At 44.2% G+C, this 27,585-nt stretch overlaps 1 protein-coding gene across 1 annotated transcript in view; it reads left to right on the forward strand.

The window, feature by feature from the left end:
* The first annotated feature begins 340 nt into the window (after positions 1-340).
* Positions 341-27,585, forward strand: part of tmem132e (transmembrane protein 132E) — a 380,209-nt gene continuing 352,964 nt past the window's right edge. Inside the window, exon 1 of the mRNA XM_073478862.1 lies at positions 341-1,370. Within this exon, the coding sequence (XP_073334963.1) occupies positions 1,310-1,370 (61 nt within the window). The 5' untranslated portion in view covers positions 341-1,309. The remainder of the gene's footprint in view (positions 1,371-27,585) is intronic.

A 27,585-nucleotide genomic window follows, 5' to 3' on the forward strand; every position in this document is an offset into this window, starting at 1 on the left:
AGGCTAACTGAGTTATAATCATCTGTATTATTTACAGCCTGTATGTTTTGTATTTTCATGTCCTCAAAATAAAATGTGTTACACTTTACGTGACAAATGTTGCCGTTTCATGTCGTTTTATTTTGAAACTTCTGACCGGATGTGCGTGTTTCCCAGTGTTGCGGGTTGACGCGCTGATCTGCGGGTCTGTGCGTGTGAAGGTGAGCACGTTTAGTTTGGAGCGGAGTTAAAGCGGACAGCTGTGGAGGATCAGCGGCGCTGTGAGCTCAACACACCTGAGACAGGTGCGGCGCGGCTCGGCTCGGCTCGGCTCGGTCCGGTATCCCGGGACTCAAACAGAGGGACGGAGAGTTGGACGCACTTGGCCGTGTTTCAGACTCCGCTCAGCCGCACTGACGATGCTCCGCTCCGGCTCCGGCTCCGGGTGAAGTCCAGCGGAGTGAGGAGGAGTTGTGAGGAGGCGCTGCCGCTCCGTGACTCCGCGGAGCGACTGTCGCAACGCGCTGCGGTGGGTGAAGCCCTGCGGGAGCACCGGCGGCGCTTTTTGCGGACCTTTCTGCGTGTTTTCAGCTCGCAGCGTGTTTGCGGCTTCTTCTCTCGGCGCTGGATTTTAAAGGAAACCCGAGAAGAGTGAGTGAGAGCCGAACCGGAGCGCTGCGGACCCGCCGGATGCCTTCTCGCCCTTTTTCTCTCCAGGATTTTGCGCAAGGAATAACCAGAGTGAGTTGTTGAGTGGAGAGTGATGACACAGAACCGCTCCGCTGCTCCGGATCTCAGTCCTGCCAGTCCGGCCCTGCTGTTTGGGGAAGGCACGCAGGATTCCTGTGTTTTCAGCCAGGGCGCGCGTCATCTCTCCACTCGTGCCCACTGATTTATGATTTTTGGGGCATTTCTCGGGTTTCGCGCACAGACTTGGATCCGCTTCAGGAGCTCGGGGTCTCTCTGCGTCCCCCGGTTCTGTGACCCGGAGACGGGTTCTTGAACTTTCTTCTCCCATGTGGAACAAAACGCGGCGTGTCGCCTGGAGAAGACGCGGCGCGGCCGTGCCTTAGGTCTGCTGCTCGCGCTGTGAAGACTGGACCAGAACATTTTGGAGACCACCACACACACGCGCTCAGATACACACATATATATATAAATACACATAAATACATATAAATATATATATATATGTTTATATCTGCTGCGCATTACTGAAGTTAGAGGAGGACGAGCCGCAGCAGCGTCGCGTGGAGGCTGCGCTCAGCTTCATCTCTCCACCTCCGGCTGCTGGAACAACTGGGATTAACATCCTGCTGGGATTTCTACCATGTCAGGTGTACGGGACCGCAGGTGGACTCTCCTCATCTGTGTGGCGGCGCTTTCATGTGGTGAGTGACCCCCCCCCCCCCCCCCCCCAGCTCTCAGGATCATAATTGTGTTGCACAGAAAAGTGGTGGTGGTGCCAAATTTCTGCAACATGTAACTGCAGAGGTGGCTGCTGTCTGTTCTGATTGGCCATTTTTTTTCTGACACACACACACACACACACACACACACACACACACACACACACACACACTCAGACCCTGCAGGAGTGTTTTGGTACTTTGTGGCTGTTCACGGTTCAACACTGAGCATCACATTCAGACTGTCAGTTACTGTGAGAATCTATACTAGATGGGACCCATGAGGCAGATCTAGATAGTTTCAGATCGTACCATCATGCTCACTAGTATTCGGTGGAGCAACACAGGAAAGAAGCAATAATACAGAAGATATGAGAATTTTGCAGATCGGAGCTGAAATGCAGCCGTCTCCTTTTAATGAGTTTTTCCACACGTGAAGTCGCCTCTTTCATAGAAATGATACAAGAATCTACACCACGTATGATATAGATATAGACACATATAGATCGTACCATCACACTTACAATCACTCGTAACCCAAATCATTTGGGAATCTTACAGATCGGAGCTGAAAGACTACACCCGTCTATCATGTCTGCTCTTTCACAGAAATGACACAACACTGACTCCACATGACGTATAGATATAGATGCATAGAAAGCACCATCAGGTGACCAGACACACCAGGAAAGAAGCCGTAACACAAACAAAATGGTAATTTTGCAGATTGGATCTGAAAAACAACCGTCTGTTGCCTCCTTTTGAAGACTTTTCTGTGTGAAGTCGTAGTTTTCATAAGAAATGACTCAATAATCGACTGTACATGAGGTATAAATAGTACGCTCAGGTGACCGAGCTCCCCGTCACACTGTGGAGCACCACAGGAGGAAGCAGCATTAACAATAATATGAGGAATCTGCAGATGGTCTATCGTCTCTGTCTAAAGTGGTCTGTGTCATAGCGGGCCTCTTACACAACAGATGAATCTACAGTTTGTCCTACATAGACCGAGAGTACGAAATCCCAAATCAAACATCCCGAAGATGATTTCCTGACATGTCCCAGTGATCTAGTTGGACTCCCAAACACTAATCCTCCTTAAATATCAAACACTTTTTATTGATGCAGCAGCAGCGGCAGCAGCAGCAGCGGCGGCAGGACTGTGGCACTGCACTGTGCTGAGAGGCAAACTGAGCAGCTCACAGTCACAGTGCACTCTCTGTTTATTCTATTTAAAGGTGCTCAAATTCTGCAGGAATGATTCTGGCTGCACTGCGAGAGCAGAGAGCAGCTCTCTCCATATTTACTGCACAATATCTCCCCTCTCCTACTCATTTTCACTAAGTCTTGCCTCAATTTCATTACCACACAAAAGAATCGCCTACGTGTGCACTAAAGAGTATACTCTCCTTGATGGCTTCACCGAGGCCCGCGGAGCAAGTGTTGCAGCAGAGTCCTGCCTACACACAGCCCGCCAGCGCCTGTGGTCAGCGCAGGGAAACCCACCTTCCTGGACGATGAAGGCGCTGCTGTCAAAAGTAATTGCAGTAACAGATTTGGCGCATGGCCGGCTGCCTGCGAGGAAGGTTTCAGAAGCTCGTGGCCTCAGAGACCTCCAGCCCCCCCAACACACACACACACACACACACACACTCTCTCTCTCTCTCCTTGTCACACTCGTATGCTAAGTAAACAGTTTGTAAGAACACCTCCAGAGAAACGTGGCAAATGAACAGAGAAGACAAATCCCCAGGTGTGAAAAAGCAATATCATGCACTTTAAGGCCTCTCAGGGTAAAACACAGAACTGTAATGAATCCATTATTCCACGTTCTTCTCACTTCAAATGATAATCTTCATATATTCTCGGCTCGAGTCGTAAACAAGCTAATGAATCATTTTCCTGCGGAGTCGATTAAATTAAAGCCTCACAGGATTTGATGCCGCTGCGATCGGTCACTCTCCATATTAGCGTCAGTCTGAATGTGAAGCTGGAGGGAAATCCACCTTTTCTCCTGCTGCTCCTCGTGGAGGTCAGAGGTCAGCAGCAGAGCGTTCCTGCAGCTGATGGGGATGAAGGTTTTCAAGGACACTTCAGCGAGGAGTGTTTGATCTGATGTTCTCTGGTTTCTCATTCTGCTCAGACACGCCCATGTTATTCCTAAAGTGCTAGCAGTTCTGATACAGTACTGGACAGCAGATCAGAACTTTTTGAACACAAACCTCTTTCTTTCTATTTTAGATATAATACAAAGACTTTTCAGCTGGTTAGGAAACAGTCTCTTCTTATTCAGACGTCTCGATATGACCTACATAAGCAAACTGTTCTCCTACTTGTGTACATCCGAACAGAAAGCATCTTAAAGATGACACAGCTAGCTTAGCGTTAGCCTGCAGCTAGCTTAGCGTTAGCCTGCAGGTCACTTCCAGACTCTTCTCCTGTGTGATGAAGACGATCAGCTGACTGGTACCAGAGGAAACCTTATTTTCTTCTTCAGAGATCCTTTATTGATTTGTTTGTGAAGAGGGTTCACTCCGAACAGATTAGAGAAACTGAACTTTGTAACAAACTGAATTTCTCTCTTGTTGTTGTTGTTGTTGTTGAATCACTGAAGGCTGTTTGTTGTTGAACTCTGGAATCTTTATTTTTGGTGTAATTATTTGAACTCGCCTCATTTGTTATGAAACACCACAGTAACTGTTGGGAAACAGAGCAGCTGCACCATATCTTGGACTGCAACTAATTAATATCTCATGATTATTAATGATTAATATGCTGATTCATTATCTTTAAAACGTCAGAAAACAGTGGAAAACATTTCACTTCCCAGGAGCTCAAAGTAACATCTTCAAATGTCTGTTGTCAGATAACCAGTCTGAACACATCCAGATGAACCGACTGTGAGACGGCAGTAGGCGTGGTGAACGCAGCGGTGAAGTCTCTCTGCCTGCTCGAGGCTGCAGCCGGCTGCAGATCGTGTCCGGGTGTTTGCCCAGTCATGGTCTGTACGTCGCTGGCAGAGCTCCCAGCAGCAGCAGCAGCAGCAGCCGCAGCCTATCAGAGAGCAGCGAGCCTCACCAGCTCCAGCCTCTGATTGATTTACATGTGCTGAGACGAAGCTGCCGCTGTTTCCTGTGTTGTACCTAAAGCACATCCTGTGACTGTGAATGAGTCGGTGTTGTGATGTAGTCATTCTGCGTTTGTTCTGTGCTCTGCTGATGTCGAGATGTCACATTGTTGTTGGTGCACCTGCCACTTTAGTTTGTGTTGGCGTCCATGAAGCATATGGTTTTTTTATTGAGCGAGCCGCCCTCGGTCAGCGCTGAAGGGAAGAGCTTTTTGCTGTCGGCTGCGGCTCACAGTAAACCTGTTCGAGCTCTTGCAAGTAGTTTTTTATTTTTTTTTATTTTCAGTGACAGATGGGCTCAAGGCTAAAACCAATCTGTGCTCTGTGAACAGCAGGGCAACCGCCTACTGGAGACAATAAGAAACAGAAGCTGTTACTGGAAAGACTGGTTTCACATGCAGCCTGCTTCTGTGATCAGACTCAGGTGGGCCTGGTTCTGTGATCACAGTCTCAGGTGGGCCTGGTTCTGTGATCAGTCTCAGGTGGGCCTGGTTCTGTGATCACAGTCTCGGGTGGGCCTGGTTCTGTGATCAGTCTCAGGTGGGCCTGGTTCTGTGATCACAGCCTCGGGTGGGCCTGGTTCTGTGATCAGTCTCAGGTGGGCCCGTCTCGTGTTCTCATTGATTTTCTTGATCTAAATTGTAAAAAAGCTCTTTGACTCTCTCGATGCTCAGAGTGAGGCTTTGCTCCGAGCTCTCCGGGTCGTTGTGGAGTGATTTCTAAGGATCTCATCCTTCATCAGCTGTGAAAAGAACCTTTTGTGATGCTCTGGTTCCCTCAGATGTGGCGTGATGAGCAGGACCTCTGCCGAGGGCTCGGGGGCCTGCTGGCTGCTCTTCCTGAAAGGACTTGTTTACAATGCATCCCGTCCTCTTGTTCCACCTTATTGTCAGAATCTCGGGATGTCTGAACCTTGAAAGGCTTCGTGTTTTGTGGTCGCAGAATCAATTTAGCATGTTGAATGAAGCCTTACGTGATTTTCAATCTACTAAAAGCCTTCAGCTCTGAAGAATGAAGGATTAAGTGCAGTATATAAAACATGCATTAAAGGTTCTTTGGTTCATAGATGGACTTGAGACGTTTCATAGTTTGCCATTTATTCATGTCTGTGAAGATCCTTTTCAACGTTCCTTCAAAGCACTTCATCTAAGCTTCATTTAAGCTTTGTACATGCCAGACGACTCTCAGACACGAGTTTACATATTTAAACAGTTTCTGATTTATGGATGGAACGATAACAGATTTTATTGTGGGTAAAAACAAAGTGTTCAGATATCTGTCGTTCTACAACAGCCTCATGCATGTTGTAGTCATTTTCTACATTTAGATGTATTTGCTTCATGGTGGAGCGTCGAGGCTGAGCTCAGGCAGCTGCTCTGTAGTCTGGTGCTACGACAGCGGATACTTCTGTATCTGTTGGCAGACAGCACGACGACGTCCACGCTGAAACAAAGGACGATGATGTCATTGTTCGGGATGGGTAACGACCCCTGGTATTAAACGGGCCCCTGGGCTGAATTATTAAATACTGGAGCATTGATTAGCTCCGATGTTAACGGTTCTTTTATTGGTACTTTTTCACATCTTGGTGTAATTTATGATGACGTCGTCGTGGCCTCTCCTCTGCTGAGCTCCTCCTCATTAACACACGGACACAGTGAAGTGAACCAGGTGATGATAACTGGTGTTGTCAGCTGAGCGCTCGTTACTGTGTAATTAAAATAACTATACTTTAACAATACACCTGTTCAACAAGCATACACATGTAGATAGAGAGATATTGCACCAGTCAGTATCAAGAATTATTGATCATTTTTAAAGACCAGGTAAAAAAAAAGGGTCAAATTTCACCTCTTTCTTTTGAATTGAACCTTTTCATCACGATACACAGGTTCAATTCTGTAATTCTGTATTCAGTACATGCGTTTCTCTTTGTGTTTTAAAGGTTTATTCACGTCTCTGCTCCGTTCTTTAGTGAGAAATATCCTTCAGAGAAACGTTCCCATCACATTCACACAGAACATGTTTCATTTCCTGCTTCAGCGAAGAAAGAAGCACTTTGGGTGATTGCACGGCGCCTCGTCGTTCTGTAACTGCTCTCAGCAGGGAAGCAATCTGTCTCTGCATTACAGGATCACATGTGTTTGGTATGAAATCACTTCTTGTGCTCTGCAGCTCGCTCACTGCTTCCACAGCGCCTTTGATTTGAAATAGCTTTCTCTCCTGCCGCTGGTACTGTGAGTCAGACTTGGGAACATTTTACCAGATAGATCCCACATTTGCATTGTGGGAAAAACACCTGAGAGTGGATTCGGATGCACAGTAGTGGATCTTGAGGATGTTATCTCAGTCGTCAGTCACTTTTAATCAGATTTTCTCACCTGGATCTGATGGCTCACCTCCTTCTGTCTGTGCTGTTACATAGTTATAATTCTTTTCCTCTAATTCTGGTGGCCTGGTCCAGAAACGGTGATGTATCTGCAGCTTAATAAGTCGTCTCCCCCGACGCGCTGATAGAGAATGAGATTTCTGAATGAAGGAAAGGTTACGCTGAAGGTGGCCCCTTTAATTCCTCTAAGAGGACGACGTGGAATACAAATCTGAACAGAGGAAATAGTGTCTGACATTTTGTCCACATATGTCAGCTGACACACGTCCACGAGGAGGGCGAGACCTCCGGTGTCCAACGGCCAGGATTGTGTAACCTCTCTGAGCGCCTGAAGAAGTGATTACAGCGCTGATAAAGCTGCGTCACCCGTCCTCTGCCAGGAAATGTGAGCAGGTTCTGATGTTTGACCCAGTTCATTCATCAAACCTGTTGTAGGATTCCCAGGACTGCGTACATTAAAGGAATAGTTCGACATTTTAGGAGCACAGCTAGCAGCCAGTTAGCTTAGCGTAGCACAGAAACAGGAGATAGAGGAACAGCTAGTCCTGCTGGGTGAACTGGTTTCTGTTCGGATTAAACCAACTAGATATAACATGTTTAATAATGAGATTTAGAGGTGCTGTTGGGTTATGCAGAGCCGGCCGGCTGCTTCCACCTGTTGGAAGACTTAATCTCAATCAGCGGTCAGCCAGCTGTTCGAGACGGACATGAGAGTGGATCCGGCTTCTCACCTGACCGTCTACAAGAAGGAGAATGACTGTTCTTCTAAAGATATTTCTGCTTTATGACACGTTATATTAGGTTAGGTCATCATTCCTCCTCATTCATTTGTATTTAGAGGGTTACTGTAATATTGTAGAGATGGGAACTAAGGTGAGTGTCACATAGCTCACTGACCTGTCTCTTTCAACCAATCACAGTCATCTTGAGTGAGACTGAACCCAGGATGCAGCGAGGGTGCCCCTGCAGAAAAGTGTCAGGGTGAACTTGGTTTGCATGTCGGGAGGTTAGCCCGGATATTAAAATGAATAAATCCTGCAGAACAAAACAGTTGATAGCTTGTTCATTTAGAAGTGTTTTTGTCCTGCTGTCCGACTCAGCGAGGAGAGTTGTATTGTAACAGCGATCAGAAACCTTTAAGTTGCTGTAACGTCTTCTTACTTTGCTCTCTGGTCCGTTTTCCCCCAGAACCACCTCAGACGGTCCCTTCATGGCTCAGTGATCCGCTCTTTGTCTCCGTGTTTCATCTCCAGCTCAGTTTACCGTCACAGAGGAGGAAAGAAAACATGAAATGTTAGAATATATAAAACAAGCTGACATCAGAGGATGATGACTCAAACCGAAGAATCGATTATCAAAATAACTGGTGATCAGTTTAACAGTCATCAGCTGATCGATTACTAATTGCAGCTCTTTCCAGAGGTTCAGTCCACCACAGATTTCTCCTGCGGTTGGTTTTTACAGAGCTATGGCCTCAGTTGTCATCACGGCTCTCTCTCTTGTTTGTGACAGAGGTGTGGGTCTTGTGCTGTGTTGGTGTGTCATGTATTGTGTGCATTATTTGTTGGATGTGCTGTTCTGTCTGCAGAAGCAACTTTCCCTCAGTGACATTAGTTTTACAGGTGAAGGACGTTTCATGTCAGATTCATGCGGCCGTGATGATCAGTGATGTGTCAGACGGTGCTGTGACACAGTTTGATTTCTTCTGTGTGTTACAGTTGATTTAATGACTGTATCCTAAATAGCTTAGTTCATAACCAATAAAATATGTGTGAGTTTATTCTTGTGTCTGAAGTTTATTATGCAGAACTGGAGACGATCGTATCGTGAGACTCGTGAGACAAACAGCTCTGAGGTTTCATGATGCAGAAGACTGAATATAAGGTTTCTTTAACAGCGCTCGACATGAGAGGTGATAATCTGGGGCTGTTTAATTGTGTTGTACATCCAGTCTGTGTGTTTTTTGACAGCCTGTAGAAGCTGCAGAGATCAGAACCAGATGAACTATCAGGTCCAGAGATGTTCAGCCTGTCAGCAGTGTTTCTCAGAGGACTGTTGGCCTCCGTGTGAAGGATTTGTCCGTGAGGAAACTGAAGAAATATGAGCAGATTTCTTTTAGCTTTCAGCATATCGTTCAGTATCTCCTCCACACACACACACACACACACACACACACACACACACACACACACACACACACACACACACACACACACACACACACACACACAGACACACACACACACACACACTCTGAATTCCCAGTGCTACAAATCTGCTAAAGGACTCATGCATGCTCCAGTCTGCCAACCGACCTCGGCTTCCTCCCTCCTCTCCAGTCGGCCAACACTTAATTCTTTCTCAGCACGATATCGTTCTCGGCGCTGGGATTGCTTTTCCTGCTGGTGTCTCTGAGTTCACGGCTGTTTCTCATTGTCAGCTCGGCTCCGGTGAAGGAGCTCTGGAAGGAGCGACGTGTTCTCGTAGATTAGTCCTGGTGTTTGACAAGCATTTCTATGGAGGTAGTCAGTGACATTTTTCTAATGTGGTGTCAGATGGTGTCATGTAAGATTTACTGTAAATACAAGCAGCTGGCTGCAATAAAAGAGTCTCGCCTCCGTCTCCTGGTGGTGATTACAAGGAGGACATGTAGAGGTGTCAACACAGTCTGCTAACACGGCCATGAGTCCACTGGCTGTGTCACGTATATTCAGAGAACATGGGTCTGATACGTGCCGTGGTGCACGTTTGGTTTATTTGAAATTCTAAACTAGAAATAAGTTTAAATGTGAGAACTCCAACTTCAGTTAGAAGAAAACTGATGATTTTACACATCAAAGTGTGTTGGATGTGACGGGGGAACTATCGCGTAATGATCAAAGTGGTATGAAGTCAAAATCTGATAAAGTCGGTCGAGGCTGAATATTAAAACTTTGAAAATGAATAAAATGTGTTGGTGAGTCAGAAGTGAGCTACCAGACCCCTGCTGCAGGCCGGCTGCTGCAGGCTGCAGGCCGGCTGCTGCAGGCCGGCTGCTGCAGGCTGCAGGCCGGCTGCTGCAGGCTGCAGGCCGGCTGCTGCAGGCTGCAGGCCGGCTGCTGCAGGCTGCAGGCCGGCTGCTGCAGGCCGGCTGCTGCAGGCTGCAGGCCGGCTGCTGCAGGCTGCATGAGAAGCTTCAGAGTGTAAATCACCAGCTTCAGAATGATCTGATGATCAGTTCTGCGGTCAAATGATAAAATATTTGCCGATATCACAAAGTCAGCAAAGATATGATTTTGATCTGAGGCCTGTGATCGATATGAGACGATATCATCTGCCCTTTTAAAACAGTCAGTTACAGAAGAAGCTGTCACCACTTTGTTTTCTGCTTTTGGCCATAAAAGACAAAATTGAACATCCTGATTGGATGTTTGGTCGTGTGTTGCCGCTCTCCATCAGGGAGGCCTGCGTTGTCTCTTGAGATGCAGCAGCACATGTGGAAGCTTGTGGCTGATATGTTGTGTGAATGTGGCTAACGTGGTGAAATAAGTTTGTTGTGTTATCGGCCCCGGGCCGGACGCTCGTCCAGCACAGATTACTGTTTAAGGTAAGGTTTACCAACAGAACCAGCTAAGCCTATGGTACTTTACATTAAATAAATTAGCTTAGCGGCTCTTGGACTTTCCCTCTACTCACAGATTAAATGTATACTTTATATCACTCAGCGGTGTTTGTAGAAGTCACACCAGAATCAGAAGACGTGCAGTTCATACAGCAGATATACGCCACACCACACTGTGCAAGAATGTTGCCATAGCGACAGCAACAAGTAAGTGGAATGCTGAGTGAATCTTCGTCTTCTTCTTCGTCTTCTTCTTCTTCTTCTTCTTCTTCTTCTTCTTCTTCGTCTTCGTCAAGCCCAGGATGACGTCCTCAAATGTCTTGTTTTGTCCACAGCCCAAAGATCTTCAGTTTACTGTCACAGAGGAGGAAAGAGACCAGAAAATATTCACATTTAACAATCTGACAGCAGAGAGTGGAGAAAACAATTATTCACACCAATTAATTGATTATCAAAATAGTCAGCGATTAAGAAATGATCGTCTGCAGCTCGAGACTATCTGCTGGACAAAACACTTTGGGTTTTGGAGACGGTGATGAGCATTATTTTCTCCACCTAACGACAAATCGATCACCTCAGAACATAATCTGCAGAGTAATTGATCATGAAAATCGCAGCTGCAGCATCATAAATGTATAACATTTGACTTTCCTCTGTCTAAGTTTAAGTTCTTATGAAATCCTGACACTTCTGTTGTGATTTCTGAGCGTCTGTACCTGTAAACCTGCCGGCAGACGTCAGATGTAGCTGTCAGCTCCTTTTGTTAATCCTTCGACATGACGAGACGTCTCCTCCGTCTGACTGACAGCTTTCCTCTTTGTACTTCCACCTCGTCTGTGTGCAGAGAACACGGCAGCTTTTCAACTTGCTGTAAATAAACGTCTCGGCGTGTCCAGAGTCTGGCCCTGGTTCTGATTTTACTGGAGCTCTGCCAGTCCTGACGGCTTCACTGCTGTAGCCTTGGGTTACACAATCTGTTTTACTACACGTTCACAGGAAGTGTTGTGAGTTTCATGTAAATCAGGAGTTTGCCTCATTATTCCTCAGAAACTCTTGAGTTTCTTAACAGTTTTGAGCGTTTCAAAGGTTTTTCTTTTGCCTTCTGTAAGAGCCGAACTCTGACACTCTGAATGAAACACGGTTTTGTTCCTAGAAAAAAATAAATTGCTGCAAACGTTGAGTTGAATTTGTGTGTGAAGCTTTGCCAAAAGTTAAAAAGCCTCTCATAATGAACAGAACACGCACATCTGAATTTATTTTGTCCCGTTTGTCTCCAAAATAACCCCGAAATCAATCAATACTGTCGTCTGGGACCGGATGAGTGCTGAGTGTGAATGTCTGCTGAACATACAGTCTGAATCTTACTCACATTGATTTTAACACAGGGAAACAAACGCTTTACAAATTAGGCCACCATGGCATCGACTGCACTGGATTTGGCCGACTTCAGTGATGGTGTTGTGAACAGAAACGGGCCTCTGCGGTTCTGTCATCTTTCATTCAAACACACTCATCATTAGAGCCTGTGGGGAGCTCAGCGAGCACTCAATCAGAATTTGATAGACAACAAATTGAAATGCATTCTGGGTTTTATATTAGTGTTATTACTTCCACCTCCCGCTATCACGCCATTGATTTAGGATGTAATCCAAACTGTGTCAAACGGAACTTCATCCATGACTCCAGAAATCATTACTAATTACATTTCCAATTAAATGCTGGAACATTAACCCACTTTTTTAAATAAGTGAGGTCGTCGAGACCCAAACATACTGAACAGAGAGCAGATTAAACAAAGAGTCGTTCACACGACCCGCCTCAGCCCTGCCGTCATGTCGAGGATCAAATAGAAAACATTGATATGTGACTAAAAGTGCTCCAGTAATCGCTCTGTCACCAATATTAGTTCCTTTTCCTTTTCTCAACTAATTCTGGGTGTTTTGTGTTGAAAGACCCCCAAATAAATCAAGTTAACAAAGAAAAAAAACGTTCCCAGAGAACATTTTCACATGATAAGAGTTAAACAGAAGAAATGAGAGGCTGCCACACATCACATCTTCATCTGAGAGAGTGAAAAGTCTTCAGCTGTATGAAGTCTGGGTATCCTTCCTTTAACCTCTGGTTTGGCATCTGAGGATTAAATCCAGAGGCGTCTCTGGTGGCAGGGAGGGAAATCGAGTTAACTGACTCGGTATACATCAGTACACTTTAAGTCACCGTATATATTTTTCTCCCCTGGAGAGAAATAAGACGTCTATTTTCAGCCGTGAACCCATGAAATCACATTCAGCTCTATCTAAAAATGGCAGAACACACGGAGGAGGGGGGGCTCGCTCAGTCGGACCACTCGCAGCGTCAATCACCTCAGGACGGGAAGGAAACCTTCCCCGAGACGCTGCTGGTGTTTTGGGGACAATACTGAAACTCATCTGAACTCGTACAGATCAATCAGGAGCTGTTCAGGTTTACATGCAGCTCTCAGGATCACAAAGTGCCCGTGAGCAGCTTTACTCAACATATTGCTGCACTTATTCTGCTGTAATAGAATTAAACTCTCCGGCCTGACTTGACTTGGATCTATATTGTTTTACTGTGCGCTCTGTGCTCTGTGAAAACATCCTTTTTTCCTACCCCGGAGCAAACTGCCAGTTTGAGCAATGCCCAGTCTAATCGATTCTTTTATTAGGTTACATAGGCTTTGAGAGAAAAGGAATCCCTGCCTGTTATAATATCCTCTGCTATGCTATATTAGCTCCAAAAGACATTATAATAATTTTACCATAAGCCTATGAAACAGGATTTAGGCACACAAAGCAGCAGAGAGCCGCGAGCTGCTCCACGTTCAGCTCCGGGCCCAGCGACTGTTTGATTAAAATTCTCGACAGTGTTGAAATGTTAGCCGTCCGTTTCAGTAAACATTTCTCGCTCGCTGTCTTTGATGAATAAAAAATGACTTGTAGCACTTAAACCTGTCCGTAAGCAGTTATGTTAAATTAGTGATATCACTTTTCCCTCCTGCCTCTCGATTCTTACATCTGCCACGCTTTCAAATTCTGCTTGAGGAATCACTTTGGTGAATTTAAATCTGGTGCGTCCACTCAGCTCTTAACCTGACGTCCAAGCAGTTGACACTGCGCATGAAAAATACATGCCTGATGGAGTAACGTGAATCCGGAGCAGAGTCGTCCTGACTGCATCCTCTGTGACACGAGGATGTGCATTAAGAGCCCGATCAGTTCGGCTCTTCAGGTGGAGCGTTAGAGGGTCCTGAGGGCCACATCAAAATGAGAACTTAATTAATGTTGCTGTCATTTAATTCACTAGAAAAGACGTCAGTTAGAGATAATGAAAATATTTTCCCTGGCAGGAGCTCCACATGCATTTAGCATCGACAACAGCAGCAGTTTGTCTTTGAACAGCACAGTGATTTATTATGTAGCCAGAGTGTGAAGCGTGTCTAAAAATGTAGTAAATTCTGCTTCCTGTTGAACATATTTTCACTTTATTCCATTTAAAAAAGCTCATTTCAGGCCCAGATCTGCTCTTCATGGTACAAGAGTTAATATTGTGTCAGACGACGTGCAGGCGCAGGCTGTTAGCGAGTAACGCTCCAGACTTCTGCCTCCATTAAAACTAGCGATGATGCAAATTGTGCTTTCAGAGGTTAATCATTAGCAGCTGGTTTGGAACCTTGAGTTCTGGCTCGGCAGACCTGCGGACGCTCTTATTTTGGTGAATTAAATCAGCCACAAAAATGTCCATTAGCCTCGAGTTCAGCCAGGGTCACTGAGGACGCCGAGGTCGCTTCCTCTGTAGTTTTTCTGGGAATTAGGAGCTGATTTTCCACACCTGAAAGGAGGGAACGCTGCCTCATGGTGGAGAGGGTTAGCTGCACTTTAGCACAGAGAGAGTAGGAGGTCTCACTCTGTCACTTTTTCCCAGAATCACAAACGTCACCAACATTTCCTCCTCCTTCTTCTTCTTCTTTATCAGATCAGGCAGACTAGATGCTACAATGGCATATTGCCGCCATTCTGTTTGTTATTAATGTTAATTTTGACGTTGACGTTATTTATATTTTGATATCGTCCAATACTACATCAGCTTCTTTACTTTAGTCAGGTTGAGTAGAGTGCAGAGGAGAAGCAGGTCTTTGAAGAGTTTCCTCCTTCAGAAATTATAATCTCATTTTCTTTATTTATCTAAAATGGATTTAATAACATTTGTATCACAAAAAGCATCATTCAGGAGCTGATGTTGAAATCAAGGTAGCAGTGTAATAATAATAATAATAATAATAATAATAATAATAATACCCAGCCTGAGGATTCTGGGTGTAGCATAGCACACTGCACCGTGGTGTTGCATTATGGGGAGTGTTAAAGGTTATGAGTGCAATGGCAGAAATTACACATGGAGGTATTTTATACACTGATTCCAGTAGTTAAAAAATACAATCAAGATTTTTCAATTTTTTTCCAAACTTTAAGGCAAACCTGTTATTTTGGGAACAAAACAAAATCTGAAACATCTGAATAATTTAAACATTTTAGAGAATTTACAGTTGATCTGTAAGAGTGGTGCGTTTGAGGGACTCATTCAGGGATTGAATTCAGCAGAGCTGAACTATTTTGTTAATCGATTGATCGCTTGGAGCAACAAAGTGTCTTGATGTCAGCTTGTTAGATGTGAATATTTTCTGGTTTCTGTCCTCTGTGACTGTGAAGATCTTTGTGTTGTGGACAGAACAAGACATTCAAGGACGAAACACGGAGCAACATTTTTCACCATTTGATCACATTTTAGAGACCAAACAACAAATTGATTCATTTGAAAATAATCGTTAGTTGCCGCCTTAGAATTGAGCCCATGGAGCAAACGTGTCGGTCCGATCAACCGGCGACATCGAGCAGTTAAAAGTCCAGCAGGTGAACTCTGGTGAGCGAGGACTGTTTGTTCCATCAGAGGCTGCAGACGGGAACATTTGTTTTGGATGGCAGTAATCATTGAGCTATTGGTATTGATTAAAACCCCATCAGCCTCCCACAGAGAGATTAATAGTTGTTTTGTGCCGCCGGGCAGAGAACTCTTATTTCCCCTTTGAATATCAGCACATGGACTCTGTTCGATTAAAGTTGAAATAATGGTTCACACACAGGTGACACACACACCTTCTGATTTAAAGAGGTTAATATCTTCAGACAGGAGTGGGATATATTTTGAGGAGAGGTGACTCTGAGTGTTTTGGCTGCTCCCGTCCAAATCATCCGCCTTGGATGAAGATAAGATGGAGGCTGAGAGGACCAGCAGGGAGTTTACTGCCACATCCACTACATGTATTTAACAGTGCCAGCGTTTGTTTTTCACCGACTGAAGCATATGTAATTTTCACACAGTGGGGGGAGACAGATCGGTAAATCCAGACTAAATTGGACTAAGAATAATAAAGTTCTGCTCTCAGTGATCACACAGCTTTTGAGTGCCAACCTTAAAGAGGCTTAGGATAATGAATTAGTCATGGAGATCTCTGAGGAGGAGAGTTTGGCCTAAATGCAACAGACTATCAGCAGCAGATAACACTTCATACAATTAAAAGTTTTGACTTCATTACTCTCATTCTGAATTACTTGAAATCTGTTCTCCTGGATGTCGTGTTGAGGTTTAGAAGTAGAAAGAGTATTAGTGGTATTGTCGATATGTGTGGCGGTGTGAGGCGCAGGTTACAGTCTGTGTGTTTGTCTCTAGTTGACTCATTTAATAAGGAAAACAGACAATTAGTAACTGCCTCTTAATTAGTAAGAAAGTTGGTGTGTGGTCTCTGGGCAGGCGGAACAAAGACTGACTACATTAGCCCAGTAGAGCCCGAGTCGGGCCAGTGTTGGCGCGATGAGATTTCTTATGGCCAATCATCATTATCATGTGAGGCCAACACTGGCCTCCTGCCTATGGACAAAGAATACATTGGCCCAACATATAAATGACTGCAGAGAACTGAAGAGTCTTTTAATTAAAAGTTTTCTGCAGTGACTGTTAACAGAGCGACTTATTTATAATCACACACACTCCAATATTTTGACTTTTCCTGTGGATTGGACGATAAGTACATGTGTGTATACGGTAAACACTGTGAGAGCTCCGACAGGTGAAACAGACGGATAAAATACATTTACAGGCTCCAAAAACATGAAAGGGAATCACAGCTCACAGTTCAGTTGTTTTATTACTTGAACGTTTGTGACGTGTTTTGTCCTCCTGAACTCAGAAGTTTGAGACGTGCTCCTCTTTCACGCTTTGTGGAAAACGCTCACTTGTTTTTTGGGTCTCGCTCTCCGCAGAGAATCTCACTGTTGAAGTGCAGCCTCGTTTTCCAGTTCCTGTTGACGGCCTCCTGAAAGTCATTCAGCTTTTTGAATATGAGTATGTGTCCCTGTACACCGTGTCATCACAGCAGGCTCTGCAGAAGTCTCATTCATTAGTCATTATTCATTTAATCACGTCCTCATTAGTGGAGGTTTCTTTTGAATTATCAGATTATAATTGTTGAAAGTTTGATGACTGAAGACTGTACGAGTCACCTCGTCTGTAACCACATGCTGTTCATTGTTTTCACATGTGTAAAAGTTTATTCATGTGAAAAAACTACTAAATTCACGTGTGAAGAAGGGAAGTTCATGTGGTTTCACGGCTTGTTTTGTTTCCACACGTGGAAAACAACCCAGTCACTCGTCGACTGTTTTTGTTTTACATGAGAAAATATTCAATTCACATTTAAAATTTGGATATTTTAAATGGAAAAACATGAATTTTCTTAAAATATGATGTTTTTTAAGGGGAACCAGACACATTACACACATTTAACACTTTCTGACAGTTTTTCCATCATCATCTGGTTTTCATCCAGTTATTTTGAGATTAATTTTGTCCACTATATATTTGAAGTATTTAAATATATTTGTCAGTTGGGACAAGCACAGAGTTTTAAACATGGTTCATCCCTTTAAATCATATTTTATTCTTGATGTTGTCGGTGTGATTATATGTATAAACCTGAGCAGAGTCAAGAGCTCCTCATTCAGAACATTAATCGGACCTCTTCTCTCCTTGCGAGCAGACAAACCTGTCACAAAGCTAGTACATCGCTCCCTCTCGGGTCGCGTCAACCCCTCCTCCTCTCTAACCTGCACAGGAGCCAATCAGCATCATCTGTTCATGCAGCCGCGTCCAGATGTCAGATCCATCCACCTCCAGAATCAGTGTGATGACGGCCAAACTGTGGGGTTACAGTCCTGACCGATTATCAGGATCGTTCCTGTAATTAGGCCCGAACGCCAGATGTCCGGAAAGTTATCGTCTCCGCCTCGTTCACATCGCTCACAGCTGCGTTAACGTGCTGATGGATGATGAAAACAAGAAAACTAACTTTACTCAGCTGATAGAGACGCGCAGATAAGTGCTGCCTTTCTACTTTGACCTGACAACCAGTTCATTCTGCAGATGAAAGAAAAATGTGTTTTATAGGAGAAACACTGGAGGAGAAATGAAATACTGGAGCATCAGGTAGAGACGATTCTGTGCAGGTGGCCAAACTATCACCAAACTGCAGAGTTAACTGTCCTGTTTATGTCACATTTCAAATAAACTCTCTCCAATTTTGATTTTTATCACAAGCTGGAGGTTTATAACCATCACACTGTATGCAATAAATGAGAGCAGGCGGTGCAGGGATCCTCAGAAAACCTTGATGAGGTGATAAACACGGTGGTGGAGAGCAGCGACTTGCTGTTTCTATTTTTGCGTTTAAATGGCTCCACTCCTGTTCAGGTGTGCTTCAGAGTCCACCCGGGATTTTAAATCATTTTCTCAGAAATGAGAATGTTTCCTGAGTTGATGTTCAATGATTGTCAGAGTGTCGGTGGGGAACTGTGTCAAAATAATGACGATAATGGCGCTTGCACTCGGTAATTCAAAGTTCAGCACATTTCCTGAACTGACTCTCTGTTTGTGATGAATGTGGAGCAGATTAGACGGCTGATAAGATGGTTGAACTTTGGTTTGCATGCTGTAGCTGTTGTATGAACTGACCCCATTTTGTCCAACTGTCCCTCGTCCATTCATTCATCTGGCTGTCCGTCTGTTATCCGCGCTTACATTTCCAAACTGCTCTGAGCGGCCTGAGGGAGGAGCCGCAGCATATGTCTGTATGTCATGCATCTAAGACTCCATTTGCACTTTTTAAAATCATTTTTCTCCATTTGGGAGGACATTTTCTATTCACTCTCTACTAAACACGTCCATTTGTAGTCCTCAGAGTCCTGCTTTGTCTGTTTTCAAGGCTTTTTTAAGGATATCTGTTCTGAACGTGTTGATTTATATTTCTGTCCTCCTGCCAGTGTGATGAGGTAAAAACAGTGGACACTGTTGGTTCACAGGAGTCCAGAAAATGTGACCAAAAATTGCTTCTTCAGAGTCTATCAGAGTCAGAGGACATGCTCAAGAAATCCACGGGAGTTGTTCAGAGTCCGTTTCAAAGAGTTTATTGAGTTTTCTCCGACAGCAACCTCAATAAACCCGAGTCGATCCCGGGACCAGACTGAGCTGGAGCTCTCAGCGCTGCTGGGTTTACACTCTTGGACATCTTGAGGAGTCTCCACCAGTCTTTTTTAAAACACTCCTACTGAGATGTGTTTCTACTCGTGTATTCGTCTAGCCTGGGATTTTAGGGGCTTTCCTAATCTCAGCCAACCTCTGATCCCATTATTTCTGGGAGAGGCAGGAGCTAAAACAGTGTTGCAGGCAGACAGAGCTGCAGCGCCGGACAGGACTGATGAGTTTTGTGAGCATTAAAGCAGATGAACCTGTTCTAGCAGTGACCCATAATATGATTATGAAGAATTTGTCACCTGATCATACAAAAGTTTGATACCTGGCTTTATAGCTGATCTGTATCTGGTGTAGAACATGTGATTATTTTGTGAAGACTCAGGTGTTAGTGGACGTCGTGACGTTTAAACTAAAGCTTTACTTTTTATTTCCTTTATATTCTGAACAGTTTCCTGATCAAACCTTATACTGAACTTTAGGGCTGCAACTGATGAATATTTTTCATTGGTGATTCGTCTGTTGATTATTTTCACGATTGATTAAATAATTAGTCTATAAAACGTCAAAACATGCTGATCAGCTTCCCAGCGACGTCTTCAAATTGCTTCTTTTGTCCGATCAATAAAATAAGCTGAACCAGCAAATAAATGACAGTCAATTCTGAAAAAAGTCTGAAAGTAATTTTCCTGCGATCAGCTGTAATCAGAGCGGCTGCAGTCGTCTCTGGACTGTAGATTTGGATCATTAGTCATCGTTGATGAGGCTAATCCAGCTCTCAGTGTGTCACCCACTGACCTGCACACAAGCCTTTGGCTGACTTGGATACAAAGTTCATGTAAGGGTGTCAGCTGTTGTGACTTGGCAGAGACGACGTGTTTAATCTGATCGACACCTGCTGTTGAAGAAACGTTAATTGGTTTAACGTTGTCTTCACGTATAGCAGACTAACATCCCGCGGTGCCTTCCAGGGCCCGATGATTAATTACTGCCAAAGTGTCGAAGTCAGCTGTCTGCTTCCTGCCGACCTCTCTGTGTCGGAGGCTGTCAGGTGTCGGCGCTCGGTTCATTCTTACAGAACAACGGTTCAGAAGTCTGAGTGCAGTCGGGTTACAGTCGTATCAGACTAAGTGTCGTCCTCTCCTCAGTACAGTAAAGTGTTACCAGACTGTTCTACTTGTCTTTACCCACTTCGTCATTATATCCACATGACTGATGATTATTGATCAGAAATCAGAAAGTCTCCATATCGATATGGAGGTATTTGTTCAAGAATATTGTGCTATTGTCCAGTTTAAGCATTTCTGAAGAAGTTTAGAGGAGATGTTTAAACTATCGAGACAGAAATTGCTTTAAGACGACGTCGCAGAAAACCACAAATGATCTCCTGCTAATCCTATTTTGTGAAAGTGTGTGTGGAAAACTTGACTGTGGGAACAAACAGAAGTCTTTCCTGTTCAACAAAAGAACAGATAATGAAAAGATAAGATATGTGTCAGGAGAGGTCAAGAAGCCATCAGGCTCATACGAAGGACCTGACGGACCTGAAGGACCTGAAGGACCTGAAGGACCTGAAGGACCTGAAGGACCTGACGGACCTGAAGGACCTGAAGGACCTGAAGGACCTCGCCTCCCTTACAGAAAGAAAACTATAAAATGTATATAACATAGTTATAACAAAAATTAAATAACACCAAAAAACACACAATAAACAGAAAATCTAACCAACAGAAATACATAAAGAATTAAAACAAGGAAAAAGAAAAAAATACATACACATGTACAAGAAAATTAGACTTCATGAATGAAATGTGATGATTTAAAGTTTGTAAAGATGACGAGTTCTTTTAATATTTCATACTTTAACATGATGTCTGAGTGTTTCATTTTATGAAAAGGAAAGTGAAGATGAACATTTACACCACTAAACTTTTTAACTCCCCTCCAGTGTTTCCCTGTGGCGTTACTGCTGGCGTCAGCATCGTGGCTACAGCGAGCAGCCTCCCTACTAGAAGCAAAACCCAAGCATAAGATTCCCAGTGTGATCTAAACCCTGATCTGAGTGCTGTGGCGTCAAGAGTAAAACAGCTGCTTGTGTTAATAAGTTGGCAGGTTATGAGGCAGCACGGGAGCTCTCCATCAGTGAACGTCCGTCTGGTCACTCCTGTTTCGCCTCAGCGTCCATCATCTCCCTCTGCACCTTCTTTTCTCTCCATCAGCAGCTTCTGTTTCTGTTGCAGCTCAGAGTTTCACAGTCGCTCACGTTGTTGCACTGTTAGCTGGGGATGGTGACCGGGGACAACGATGACTCAAACTGTTTGAGATGCACAGAGGCAGACGAGCTGTTGAGCAAACTGTTGCCATGGAGATCAATACTTAATCAAACTCATTTAAATGAAATGTTATTTTATACTTCAGCTGTCACAAACAAATCTCTGTTATCTTTCACACAATAGAGCGCTTTACTTATTCAACCTCCTCCTCCTCCCTTCTCCCTCCTCCTCCTCCTCCTCCTCCTCCTCCTCCTCCTCCTCCTCCTCCTCCTCCTCCTCCTCCTTCTCCTCCTCCCTCCCTTCTCCCTCCTCCTCCTCCTCCTCCTTCTCCCTTCTCCCTCCTCCTCCCTCCCTTCTCCCTCCTCCTCCTCCTCCTCCTCCTCCTCCCTCCTTCTCCCTCCTCCTCCTCCTCCTCCCTCCTTCTCCCTCCTCCCTCCTCCTCCTCCTCCTCCCTCCTTCTCCCTCCTCCCTCCTCCTCCTCCTCCTCCCTCCTTCTCCCTTCTCCCTCCTCCTCCTCCTCCTCCTTCTCCCTCCTCCTCCTCCTCCCTCCTCCTTCTCCCTTCTCCCTCCTCCTCCTCCCTCCTCCTCCCTCCTCGTCCTTCTCCTCCCTCCTCCTCCTCCTCCTCCTCCTCCTCCTCCTCCTCCTCGTGTACTCTGGATTTACCTGAGAAGGTTGTAGTAAAGATTTCCTCTCCAGAATCCAGCTGCGCTGCAGCAGGTGAAATTATGGGTCTGCCTCATTGTTGTGTTAAGACGTGACAGAGCTGAGCTGCAGGAGGAGACGAGCCTGATCCTGAATGAATGATGGGAGGTCCAACTCCCTGAAACAAGCACTGAGACCCTCCTGGGAAATCAAAGAGGAGCAGACTTGGATCGAGGGTTCATCCCTTACACTCTCCGCCGTAGAAGAAGTCATTTTTCACGGCGTTCTGGAGTCCCTTCGCTCCAACATGGCGGAGGTGAGCCTGTTATGCTCACAAATTGTGTGTTCTGGGTGAAATGACCAAGAGAAGTCATCAGGACTGACACAGTTTAATGAGGATTAAATGGGAGTGCTGCTCCATTTCTGAATTCCCGAATGCTGCTCACATGTTTGATGACAGCAGAGTCACAGAGAAGCAGCGCTGTCGTCACTCCATCAGCTCTGTTTGACAAACACTATTAGATAAATAATGTGAACACGTCTCTTTGGGAGTTCTCAGTGTTTGGTTAACCATCTGTCCCGACTTATTCCCTGCAGAGAAACCAGATTTTAACTGTTGACTGTGTCACATATTCAGATTTCAGACTGCTGTCACACACTTCCTCTCTTATTCTCTCACACTGTCTGGTCGGACCGCGCCGTGTGAGTCGTCTTCTCATGTTATCATATTAGAGACTGTTGGATGATTAATTATTTGTTTACATTATTTATAATGTTCTCCAATTCGTCCAGTTTTCCTTCTTTCTTTTAAAATCCAAATATCTCCCAGACGTTAGACTTAATGGTGCACTCTGAACCATGTTTTTGTGGATCCAGTAGCAGTGGAGGCGATGCACTAACGTAACTTTTGTAACACGAGAGTCTCGCTCTGAACTTGAACCTGAAATGAGATGTTGTGTGAATTAGCAGCTAAGCTAACCCTCAGTCTTAACTTTAAAATCGGGCCATTGTCTGATTCATAGCACATTTATATGGATGCAGCGCCGGCACATCGATGTACTCGCGTCTCTGATGTTAAAAAACTATTTCTGATTCATATCGGTGAATCTTTACACGCCTGTTAATTACACGAGCCTGTTTGTGCTCAACCTAAACCAAATGAAATCAGTGTGGAGAGGATCGAAACCAACTAAACGCCTTTTCCCACATCTAATAGTTGTCCTTATTGGTGGACTGTGTGTTTATTCATTAGCTGCTCTAGTTTTCCATCTTGTGGTAAACAGATATAAAAATGGTTGAAATGATGTGAAATTACAATTTTTTGAAATCAGAAACGTAACATTGTCTTTGGAGAGGGTCAGGTACACGAGTGTTCAACACACCTACAGAGAGAACATATCTGCTGGTCTTATTACTGTACTGGAGGTTTGCTGCCTTGACTGACATGAACATTTCCCACATGTACTCAGGAGGAAACGATGACACTTTTATGAAATGCAACATTAAACTTTAGGGACCAGAACAGAGCTTCAACCGAGAAGACCTTTACCAGCTAACTTCACTGACTGTGAGCCCAGATGTTTGAGGATCCACAAGAGACGATGATTGATTGGTCACACTGTGATTACTTCAGGGTAAAACGCCGTAAATTTAGGAGCAAAGAAAACTTTCTGACGTCTTAAGAGTTGAGAAAAGTAGAGCTGGAGAGGTCAAGATAGAGATGTGTGAGCAAAAACTCAGATAATAAATAGGTGTACAAGTTTGACCAAATTCGCTCTGCACTGTGTTGAAGTTCGTTTGAACAGTTAGCTTATCATCTCTTCTAACCAGTTTTCTTTATGGAAACCTGAGAAGCCACCACGCTCCACTGTTCCTGTCATCAGCCGTGTTTCCCTCATCATAATGTTTTAGTATGTTTAGTATCGCTTCAGAAAACTGCAAATGTAAAACAACTTGATAAAATGTTTTTACGTTCACTTGGCCGCACCACTTGCTGATGCCAGTGTTTTTATTTATTATTCCCTCTTATGTGCCAGAGAAACTCAGAAATCTTCATTATAAACAACAACCGAACTGTTTTAAAGTCATTTGACAAGTCTTTTGCTGACGGGCACATGAGACGACCCTGAACTAACCCAGCCCGCTGACACAGATGTTCGGCAGATAAATTGATGCATCCCTCGTGTTTTTTTTTGCCATTTTTGAAAAGAGTTAATGCTCTTAATGGGAGATGGAGCCACCTTTCCTGGATTAAGTTCTGACGTAGCGAACATTAACCTCACATGACTGATCAGCTGTTTCTGCTCCGACTGAAAAAAATAATAGCTTCAGATTAAAACTGTCTCCTCATCCAGCCACACAGATCTGATGTAATCTTCCTCACACAAACACAAATGTCATATTTTTACCATCCAACTGTCCATTACGTCATCTTGTTGCACCCTCTTCTTCTGCAGTGGCATAATGGTTTTCTGACTGGAGGATCGGCACCTACTGTTTACGAACCAGCTCTTAATAACCACATAACGCTAGTGGCTGGGAACGAACATTCGCTCCCATTTTCTTCAGCCAGTTTGTCTGCCTCTGTGCTGGTGAACGTGATCTCTCACGAACACCTGGAGGGAGTTTCTTCAAATTTGGGACAAAACATCTAAACTGCAACTTGACCGGAGCACAGGGGCGTCCAACCACCAGGCTGTTATTCTCATCTGGAAATGTTTGCGATACGTTTGGATGGAAACACGGCTGTTGCCGGCCCGTTTGTCGGCCTGTGGATGTCATTCATGACCGTGTGCTTCCTTTGCTGTTCCTCCCAGATCCTGAGGGAACTGCTCCCTCACTGGCTTCCCACAAACGGCCACTGTCAGTCGTGCTTGTCGAACTACCATCGCTGAGCCAAACCTGAGCCAGAGGCAGTGTTTTACCTCTCCTCCACTCAGGTCCCGTCTCATTTCACAGCTATACAGATTATTTTAATGAACACGTTCATCATCAGCACCTCTCCTGAGTCTTCTTCTGCCTGAATCTGTTTGGATACAACCTGTATATTTGGAAGTCGTGTCAGGATAATAACTATCTGTGGTTGGCCGGCGCAGGAATAATAAAGCTCAGGATGAAAGTTGTCTCCTGACCCAGAACCAGCAATGGCAATGTTTCTGCAGAAGTGTGTGTGTGTGTGTGTGTGTGTGTGTGTGTGTGTGTGTGTGTGTGTGTGTGTGTGTGTGTGTGTGTGTGTGTGTGTGTGTGTGTGTGTGTGTGTGTGTGTCTGTGTGTGTGTGTATGTGTATGTGCGTGCGTGTGTGTGGGCTGATGTTTCCAGATGGGGCCACGTGCCTGCAGCCAAGTGTGGGGACGTGACTTTGCCGTTAACCTTGGCCCTCGGGTGGATGGTGGGGGTCACCAGCAGACACCCACACAGCTCCTGCTGGGTGATCGACGGCTCGTTGTCACAAATCATCACCGTGTTGCAGCATCCAGGAAAAATACTGTTGATATCCGTGACTGCTGAGTGAAACTGCGTCTTCTGAAGACACAAGCTGCTCTTCAAAATCATCAGAGCCGCTCATTTAAATGGTTTTTGAGCACTAATTTGAATTAAATACTTATTTATTGTTTTAAACGTGAACAGGAAACAAAGAAAACAGCAACATAGAATTTGAGCTTCCTCCCTCACGCACACACACACACACACACACACACACACACACACACACACACACACACACACACACACACACACACACACACACACTTGTAAATAAATGATGTTATCATGTTTATTCACTGCTAATTGGTGCACCTGGATTTGTGTCTGCCAGCTTTAATTACCTCCCACTGGTCTCATGATTCTCAGTGAAATGCATGATGGGATTCATCAAGTGCCAGCTTTAAGGACTTCATGATGATATAATATTCAAACTTAGATCTACCTGCAGAGGCAACTGAGCTGGAGCCTGTCAGGGATTCCCTGATTTAGATTTTCATTTCCATTATCACACGAATGTCACACATCAGCCAGATCTTCCTCCACCGCTCTGTCTCAGCGCTGGACGAAGGTCTGGCTGCACAAATGACCATAAACGCGTTGACTTTTTTTTCTCCTTTTTTTCTTCAAACCAATCACAGTCGTCTTGGGTGTCACTAAAACCAGGAAGTTAAACGTTTCACTTGATCCTTAAATCCCTGAAAAAGAAAAGGTAACAGCAGTTAGCTTGTTTATGTTCTTTAGCGACCAGGTTACTGTGAGAGTAACTGGAGGAAATGTAGGTTGCTAGCTCGGAGGCTGTTGTTGTTACCCGTAGCAACAGAGATTTTAAAATCAGTAACCTGCAGACTGTGGAAGGAAGACGGGACGTCATAACGTCTAACGTCAGATTTAACAGTGGTGAGTCAGACCGCCGAAAACTAAACAAAAGAGTTGATGATTCAAATTGTATTTGTCCAAATCCATGAATAAAAGAAGCATCCGCCATTTTTTATATTATTATTAATTTCTACTTTTATAGCAGGCAATGCTCTAAGATATGCTATAACGTTTGAACCATTAATCCCCATCCTTTCCAAATGTTTTCAAAACTCATGCAAAGAGTTTCTCAGTTTCACCAAAGAGAGTCTGACAGTAACTCACTGGCTTCAGTGATCTCTGTTATGATTTAATAACATTTCATAAACTTTCTGAGTTCACATTAAAAAACTTCTGAGTGCCATTTTTAAAAATTTGGGCTAATTCATCCATTCTAAGACAAAACAAATGTAAAGATTTGGACTTTGAAAATAAATGAAATATCTAAAAATGACTCGACCTTTGTTCCACATGTTGTTGAGTCGTGTACTCTCATTGTTCTAAATGTTTCCAGACAAACTAAACAGATTTGACTGGTTGAAAATGGCACAGTGTGGTTTAGATAATATTCTGGGACAGAATGGATTTATTTTGGGTTTCTTTCATTTTGACACTTTTAGTACAAGTCAGTTTTCAGCTCGTTTTGTAGAAAATGTTTTTTCAGTGGCCACAAAGAGTCAGTGGATGAATCCTCGGGTGTAAGTTTGCTGTGACAAGAAGCAGCGATCTTGTTTCTGACGTCGTGTGTTGAATCTCACCGCGGACCTTCTCTCAGGTCCTCTCCGCGTCAGATAAAGGGAAATAACCAACCTTTCTAACGCAAGCGAGCGGACATGTTTTTATCTAAACTTCATTGAAATAAAACTTTCCAAACAACAAAACCATTTATTATAAAATCTCATGGAAGATTCTTTCATTTCAGCATTTTTATGTTTGCTCTCTGTGCTTAAAGAGCAGCTTCACAAACCACTTAAAGAAGAATAAATAGACTTTTAACACATTTTTTTACTCTGTTTGTTTTGTATTGAACGTATGGAACCGTGAGCTTTGATGAAAATGGCTCCTAAACACTGAGTTGTTGAAGCATTGTTAATTTCTTCTTTGAATAAGTATCCGTCCTTTGACAGGAGATAAAGAAGCTGAAGTGAGTTGTGAATGAGACACAACAGCAGATAATCAGCAGTGAGTCTGAGTCATGAGATCAACACAGTGAGAGACTCAGTG

Source organism: Pagrus major, chromosome 13 (genome assembly GCF_040436345.1).
Source record: "Pagrus major chromosome 13, Pma_NU_1.0".
NCBI classification, from domain to species: Eukaryota; Metazoa; Chordata; class Actinopteri; order Spariformes; family Sparidae; genus Pagrus; species Pagrus major.